The 8,852-nt window shown below is 34.2% G+C and overlaps 1 protein-coding gene across 1 annotated transcript; it reads left to right on the top strand.

The window, feature by feature from the left end:
- Window positions 1-1,392: 1,392 nt before the first annotated feature.
- On the top strand, window positions 1,393-4,604 carry LOC133324090 (death-associated protein kinase related; the record flags this gene model as incomplete). Its single annotated transcript, XM_061532975.1, has 5 exons — window positions 1,393-1,613; window positions 1,693-1,868; window positions 1,927-2,245; window positions 2,326-2,725; window positions 2,984-4,604. Coding segments are annotated over 5 exons (2,622 nt in total), but the record flags the coding sequence as incomplete, so codon positions are not given.
- Between the last annotated feature and the right edge of the window lie 4,248 nt (window positions 4,605-8,852).

The raw sequence follows: 8,852 nt of genomic DNA, 5'->3' as shown, positions 1-8,852 counted from the left end.
GCCGATTCGATTGAAAAACATGATCCAAATTCCCATAATACCGAATAGTGGGACCTATCCTGAAACTTGGACTGATATTGATAATTTTTGGTGGACAGATGTTCTATTCAATGACAACCCATCTTACCAAATTACAGAGAATTCGGTTGAAAAATATGCCCAAAATACCCATGGGGGCTACCCTGAAACTTAAGCCAATATTTATCATATTTGGTAGGGAGATGTTTCATCCAACAAGAACCCAAAATACGAAATTACTGACAATTCGGTTGAAAAACATGCCCAAAATTCCCAGAATACCGAATAATGGGAGGTACCGTCATATGGGATGTACCCTGAATATTGTACCGATATTGATAATTTTTGGTAGGAAGATTTTCTGCCTAAAGAGAACCCATCTTACCAAATTACAGACAATTCGATTGAATAACATGCCAAAAATCCCCAAATAATCGAAATTTGGGATGCGCTTTTATATAGGGGGCTACCCTGAAACTTTTACCAATATTACTAATTTTGGCTAGGAAGATGTTCTACCCAATGATAATCCTAAATTGCAAATTACAGACAATTTGCTTCAAAAACAAGCTCAAGCACCTCAAAATCTCTAAATTATCGAAATTTGGGAGGTGACTTTATATGGCAGCTACCCTGAAACTTGGATAGATATTGATAACTTTTGGTAGGAAGATGTTCTATTCAATGATAATCCAAATTGCAACCAATTTAATTCAAAAACAAGCTCAAGCACCCCAAAATCCCTAAATTATCGAAATTTGGGGATACCTTTATATGGATATTGATCATTTTTGGTGGGGAGATGTTCAGCCCAATGATAATCCAATACATCCCATTTTGCTCAAAACTCAGTTCAAGCTCCCCTAAATATTGAAATTCGGTATATACCGCTATATGGGGGCTACACTAAAAACTGCATCAATATTGATAAATTTTTGTAGGAAGATTTGCTACCAAAAGAGCACCTTATACAACAAATTACAGCAAATTTGGTTCAAAAACATATACAGGATTCGGAATATTGGGGATATTGTTCTCTGGAGGCTACCCTGAAACTTGGGCCAATATTGATATTTTTTTGTATAAAGAATTGCTACCCAATGAGTATCCAAAATGCTAAATTACAGTCAATTCGATAGAAAAACATGTCCAAAATCACCAAAATATGAAATATTGGGGGATACCGTTATATGGGAGCTATACAACAAATTGGACCGATATACCGCATTTTCAATACCAAACATCCTAGGAGTATTAGCAATGAATGTGCAAAATTTCCAAGCTCTATTTTAAATATTATTTAAATATTAAATATACTTCAAAAGTTCCTAATCACATTTTTTCCTAATAAAATGTTTCGTTTTTTCTTCTCCTTTTTTCAGAGGCAAATTTGCCGCTGTACGCCGGGCGATACACAAAAATTCTGGAGTTCATTTTGCAGCCAAATTTTTAAAGCGGCGGCGACGTGCCCAATCATCCGACAAAGAAATTAAACATGAAATCGCCGTATTGATGTTATGTAATGATGCCGATAATATTGTCAAATTAAATGCTGTGCATGAATCACGTTCAGATACAGCGCTATTATTAGATTTGTGAGTATCCCGAATTTTATTTTTCCTCGAAAGAAGTTGCAAAATTAATTCCCTATAACTCCCCTTCCGTTTTTTCTAGAGCGACTGGCGGTGAATTACAAACATTTCTAGACAATGAAGAATGTCTGAACGAGGCCCAGGCACGCATCTGTATGCGTGAAGTACTTAAAGCATTACAATTTTTGCACAAACGATCAATTGTCCATTTAGATTTAAAACCACAAAATATTCTATTAAGCGGAGAACGTATTGAAGGTGAGTATGAGAATATCTTTACACTCTACAAATTATATATAAATATATATGTTTGCAGATGGTCTTAAATTGTGTGATTTTGGCATTTCACGCGTTGTTACCGAGGGTACCAATGTCCGTGAAATTGTTGGCACTCCCGATTATGTGGCCCCCGAAGTCTTACAATATGAACCCTTGTCCCTGGCCACCGACATATGGTCGGTGGGTGTATTAACCTATGTCCTACTGTCCGGCTTTTCACCATTTGGCGGTGAAACGAAACAGGAAACCTTCCTTAATATATCACAATGTGCACTAACATTTCCGGATAAATTATTTGGAGGCGTCTCATCGGCAGCCATTGATTTTATACGCAAAGCATTGCGAATAAAGCCAGGGTATGTAATGACTCTTTTTTTTTTCTTTTTTCAAATGTTATATAATTGATATTTAAATTCGTTTTTTTTTTTGGTTACAGAGATCGCATGACTGCTGCAGGATGTCTCGAACACATTTGGCTTAAAGACGAATGTAGCATCGATAGACATATTTTCAATAGTAAACACAGCAATAAGCAGCAATTGGAACACGATGACGAAGACGTTGACGACGATGACGATTTAGTTGATGACGATGAGGTCGAGGATAGCAGTGATGATCATGCCGCAACTGTTGAAGTAGATGCAGATGTGGTAGCAGATCAACAACAACAAGTTGTTGATTTATCACATAACGGCAGCAGCATTGCCGAGGATCATCATGAGGTAGTAGTTGAAGAAATAGGAAATGTTCATGATAATGATAAACCCCAGGCAATAAGTGTAGACAATTCCGAAGAAGAAGAAGAAATTGACACTACCAACAACCACACAAATCAGGCAACCACCACCAATAACACTACTTATCAAAAATACAATAACACAAATGGCCAAACAAATGGTTACAACAACACCACATCATCATCATCTAGCACAATCAACTCAAACACCTCGATCAGCAGTAATGGTCATGCCAGGAACTATTTAAATGGTCAAATTAATGGTCATGCAAATGTTATGTCTAATGGCCATGGATCTTCTCCAAATGGTTACAGTAAAATTTCAAATGGTGTAACAACAATGTCCTCATCTCTGAAGTCGTCTCCCAAATCAATGACCACCACCACCACAATTAATAATCATCAGGTACATCCCACAACCAAAACAACTGTGGTCCATAACGTGCCAGCAGCAACAAAGGCCATTACCATACCCTTAAGTAATGTACAACAGCAACAACATTTCACCACAACGACATCGACAACAACACCTCCAGATCAACAGCAACAACAACAGCAATTTCTTCACATACCAGCCAGACGCCAGTCGTCCGATTCCAATAAAGAAAACACCTTTCTAACTACCAAGAAAATTTCACCCTCCACCAACTCGAGCAGTAGCAACAGCATGGATTTTGCTGTAACCAGCAACGGCATTAAGAAACCCCATTTAACAGTTACACAACAAGCCAATACCACAACAACAGCAACAATACTTATCAATCCCACAGCAACAATGGGCAATTCTTCTTCTAATATTGTGGCCACCATAACCCTACCCCCAAATGCTGCAATTGCAGCAGCATGTAACAATTCCAACACATATTCCGCCACAGTAACAACAGCATCCCCAGTAACCCTAAATGTTGTTAATAACACAAATATTGCTTCAACAACAACTAATGGCACCAACAACAACAATAGCCACCACAATTCTTTTTTCCCAGATGCTCCTACTACACCCAAAGTTATACGCAAGGCACCAAATTCGGACACATCTCCCACCTCGGTTAAGGCTTTAGTGAAGAAATTCCAATTGGAGGGTGGCGAACAGCCAATGAACCCACCAGAATTTGCCACGAACGGCGGTTGTGGCAGCGGCGGCGTCGGCAACGGCATTAAGCCAGCAACCACCACGATCACCTCCCCAACGACGATGAAAACAAACGAAACGAAAACGAAATTCATCAATGGCAGACCATCGTTGCAAAACAATCCCACGAATCAACATTCATCGACGGCCATTTCATTGAGACGAGCCTCCGAACCCATAACGGCCATACACAACGGCAAGAAGCTGAGCAGTACAACAGCCACATCAGCAACAACTGGTCCTGTTTCTGTGCCACCACCATTATTGGCCAGCAGTAATAATTTGAAAACACAGTGTGTTTATTGTAATTCCTGTAATGCCGTTACAAATGCGGCTGGCGTTACAACAATAACGGCAAACAATGGATGCAGGCATCCCTCGTCCACACAAGGAGCAGTATCAGGATCTGCAAGTAGTACGCTACACAAGAATGGTGTTGCCTCACCCTTTAGCCACAGTACCAAATCCTTGATCAATGGCGGTAGCAGCAGCAATGGTAGCCTTACCAGTTCCAGCAGTAATGCCACCAACAGCTCAACAACATCATCAAATGCTTTACTATTTGCTGGTAGCAACAACACCTCACAACATTACCACTCGCATCTTCATCAGCATCACCAACACCACGCACATCATCATCACCATCATTCGCTGCATCATAATGGTGTTGTTGGTAAGAGTGCTGGCGCTGCCACAAATGGTTTGAGTTTAGATCAGGGTATTATCTGTTAGCTAAGGGCCTCTAGGGCGCGAAGGAATGCCAAAAGTTTCTTTCATCGTTTCTTGTGTTGCATGTAGTATAGGGAGAATAAAACGAGCATTAATAAGAATATAAATAATAATAATCATAATAAAAACAACAACCACAACAATAAATATAGTAATTTTAGTAGTTATAAACATTATTATTATAATAATTATTTAACGAAAAGAAAAAAGTATTTTAGTTACTTTTTATGTTGTACAGAAGATGGTGGCGGTGTAGCCTATGAAGAATTTGTTTAGTAGACTATATATAGAGATGTGGATGGTTGTCTTCTGGCCTAGAAAAAAATTAATGGATATTCCCCTATAAAAAAAAGAACAAGTGTAAAGGTTTTGTTTGGAATGTAAAATGAGCAACGAAGGAAACAATTTTTGTCATTCATTTGGTTAAGCCTTTTCTTAATTTACAAATGTAATCCCATTCAATGGCTGTTAACTGATTGAAGGACATGTTGTTATTGTTGTTCTTTTTGTTTATAAGGATTTATTAGGCAGTATTATAATAAAGGAAAATAATAATAATTTACCTTAGTTTGGGTAAATTCTAATAAATGAAATCAATATAAATGAGTACAGGAAGAGGATATTTAAAGGTATATATACTCTATATTCTTGTAATAAATTCTGTGGCAAACTATCCCAAGTTCCCTTTATAAAAACCTTAAAAGAGAGAAAGGGAACATTTGAAAATTTTCAAAAGTAAATTTAATGGTTAGTAGGGAGTTATAAAAGCAACCGCCTATGTCAAAAAATATTTTTCATGCGCAAAAAATTAAAAATAAACTCAAACCAGAATTAAAGAAAATTACAAATTCATCCTGATGCACATCGCATGAATATGAAGGAGTAAAAAATTTTAAATATCAATGATTAAAAAAGAAAAATATAGGCTTCAATTTAAAGTGGTATTAAACGTATAATCATGCAGACTTCAATTTAAAATGGGTTCCAAATATAAATGGCGAGTGAAATTTTACATCTAGCTTTTTATTAAAAGATTTAAATTATTTCAACAAGTATATCTTTCTTGCAACATTCCAGTGGAATCAATTTTTGTTTTATGAAAATCTAAAATGGATATTTTGAGTTTATTAATGATTTAAAAAAATAATTTTCTTTTACTTTTTTGTTTGTTTTATATGTTATAACAAATTAAAAAAGTATATTTATTATAAAACGAAAATGTGGTTCCAGTATTAGAATATATGAGTCGTTTATTTTGAAAGTGGTTTAAGTCCATTGTAGGTTCTGATACAAAGCTTGGGTTTCTGGTAATGTTTACAAAACAAATTACGTTATATGTATATTCTAATATGTTTAAGGGCACAAAACCACAAACAAAATTAATACCACTTAACAATATTTTTTTTAAACAAATCAAACCCTTAATTATTTCAAAATTACAAAAAACGGACTTAAACCACTTTCAAAGTAAACGAATCATATATTTTCTTTTATAAAAATTCTAAATATTAAATGTCAAATTATTCCATTTGAAATTCAATACGAAATATTTTTGTACTCATAAAGTCCCCATAGCCATATTGCTACTACCGATAAACACACAAGTGTTTGAGATTTCAAAAATAAATTCTTGGAAATTTTCCAACATTACAATGTTTAATTTACATTAGGAAATTGTTCATTTGGTAATTTTCAGTTTTTTAAAAAATATCTTCAGATCAACAACAACAATTTCTTCACATACCAGCCAGACGCCAGTTGTCCGATTCCAATTAAGAAAACACCTTTCTAACTACCAAGAAAATTTCACCCTCCACAGCATTGATTTTTGGTTTGACCAGCATCAACAACGGCATTAAGAAACCCCATTTAAATGTTATACATCAAGTCAATTCCACAACCACAGCAATGGACAGTTCTTTTTCGATATCCTTACCCTACCATGTTGTTGTTGTAGCAACCCTATTGTTTTTACACAATGGTCTGAAGTGACAGATCTTGGTCGAGAAAGACTCAGGTTGTTTTGGATCGTAGACTGATCCGTTGTGAAAATGCCCTCCCATGTAGATGTGATTGGATTGGCAATCCACCGCAATTCCTTCACCAAAAAAACCACAGCATTGGGCAATTATTTTTCCGATATTGTGGCCAACATAGCCTTATCCTCCCATGTCGTTGTTTTTGTAGCAACCCTATTGTATTTACACAATGGGCTGAGGTGAGAGACCTTGGTCGGTCGTTTTGGATCCTAGACCCCTCTGTCGTGGAAACGCCCTTCTATGTGAATGGGAAAGTTGAAGGTTTATCAATTCACCTGAATTCCTTCATCGCAAATACTTTTATTAGAAAGTATTTTTAGTGAGAAAAATATTCAGTTGTTAGCATTGGTAAAGGTAAAAAATGATTTAACAATTCTGTTGTTAACTTATACTCACTAACATCGAATTGTGGAATTTTCAATCAGAATGCTTTATAAATCCCCATAAAAATATTGTTCAATCCCTTGAAATAGAAAAGTTTCCACGATATAAATCTTCTTCATTTTTGACACTTTTTGGTCGAACTGATGCTCCTTTACCATTTTTTCCTTTTGGTCCATGAACTCTCATCAAAAAATAGTGTCCCTTTTGTCGAATCAAGACTCTTCCACTTTTTAAATCTCCATAAAAATATTGTTCAATCCCTTGAAAGAAGAAATAACGTTTTTTCTTGTCGAACTGATGCTTCTCCAATATTTTTTTCCTTCTTGGTTCATGACTTCCCGTCATAGTTTTGGCACGAAAATATGGAATCACTTCCCTGAAGGTGAAAAATAATCGTCTCTAATTGGTAGACGTAAGGGAATTTTATATAGGTTTTGGACAAATTTGATTCTTCATTATCCCCTTTTCTTGTCGAACTGTTATTTCTCTGCCATTTTCCCTTCTTGGCCAATGAATTCTCATCAAAAAATAGGGTATCTGCTGTTACGAAAATTTGGTTTCTCTTGCTTGGAAGGGAAAAAAGAAATCTTTGATTTTTAGACTTAATTGAATTTCAAATGGGGAGTCTCGTGCATTTCTATTGGATATCAAATGGAATACTTTTAGTTTCAATGATTTAAATTCTCAGATTTTAAACTTTAAATAAGCATCTTTAAATTTAAAAAAGAAAATGCTGTTATTTTTAATTTTTTTTTGTCGTCAGTATGCCTGCTTTATTAAAATTTTAAATTATTTAATAAAAACTCTCTCTTCGAAGTCCGTTGCCCCAAATCGTATTCGGTATTGGAGAACCTTCCTTTAAATGTTTGAATAATATTTGAAGATTGCCTCCCATTTACATGAATTGTATTTAATCGAAAAATCCCATATTAAAAAATTTACAACAAACTTTAGCTGGTTTACTAAAGTGTGTTGGAACCGATCATGGCCTTGTGACTAGGTTCCCATTCATGAAGAAATAAATAAATTGAAATTGGAAGTAAAAAAATAGAAAAAAATCCTTACTTATTTTCAAACAAACAAATTACACTTTTTTTATAAATAGGAAATATTCAAAGGCCTAAATATATGAAGGACAGCTCATCCCAACAAAATTCTATTCATGGTAATTAAAATCGAAAAAAAACAAACTAGATTGAGTTGATAATAATTGGTAAAAGAAAAAAGTTAAAAGCTAGTTACGAAGTGTAAAATAGTTAAAACAAATTAGTAATTGATTAGTAATTCAAAAAAAGGAATACAAGAAAGAAAACAGTATGTACTTTTAAAAACAAAACTTTCTCTTTTCCCCTTATTACAAATCCCACCAACACTACCCCCTTATCCTTTTCTGATAATATTCCTTTTTATATTTAAAAATAAAAACATATCAAAATTCCCTTTTTATGTTTTATTTAAACTTCTTGTGATCACAATTTTCCCCTTATTCTAAAAAAAATCCCACACCCTCCCCAAAAAAATTTTCCTAAAGGTCTCTATATTTTGTGATTTCATCTATTCTTATTATTTTTTATTATTATAATTATAAAATTCGTAGTTTCTATTTTTCTATATAATATTAATTTTTGTTATTTAAAACATAATTAATTTTTCGTCTATGTTCTTTTTTTAAGCTTATCAAACAAATTTCAAGATTTCATTTAGATATATTTAATTTTGTCTTATTTTTTAATTTACATAAAAATATTATTAATATTGCTTTCTTTGGAGTATAAAATCCCGCCCTTAATTTCATTTCAATACTACCCCCAACCCCAATTCATTTTTTTTAATATAACTTTATATATTATATATTTTTTTATTTTAAATAAGTTTATGTTGTGTACTGTACTGCTTAATGTTTGTCATTCATTATTCACTTGTATTGTATGTCTGCAAAGTAT

The sequence above is a fragment of the Musca vetustissima genome, unplaced genomic scaffold, assembly GCF_032173495.1.
Source record: "Musca vetustissima isolate MV318-11 ecotype Yass unplaced genomic scaffold, APGP_CSIRO_Mvet_v1 utg27302, whole genome shotgun sequence".
Classification (NCBI taxonomy): Eukaryota; Metazoa; Arthropoda; class Insecta; order Diptera; family Muscidae; genus Musca; species Musca vetustissima.
Note: the sequence above shows the minus strand (reverse complement) of the source record. Positions and strands in the feature narration are given on the sequence as shown.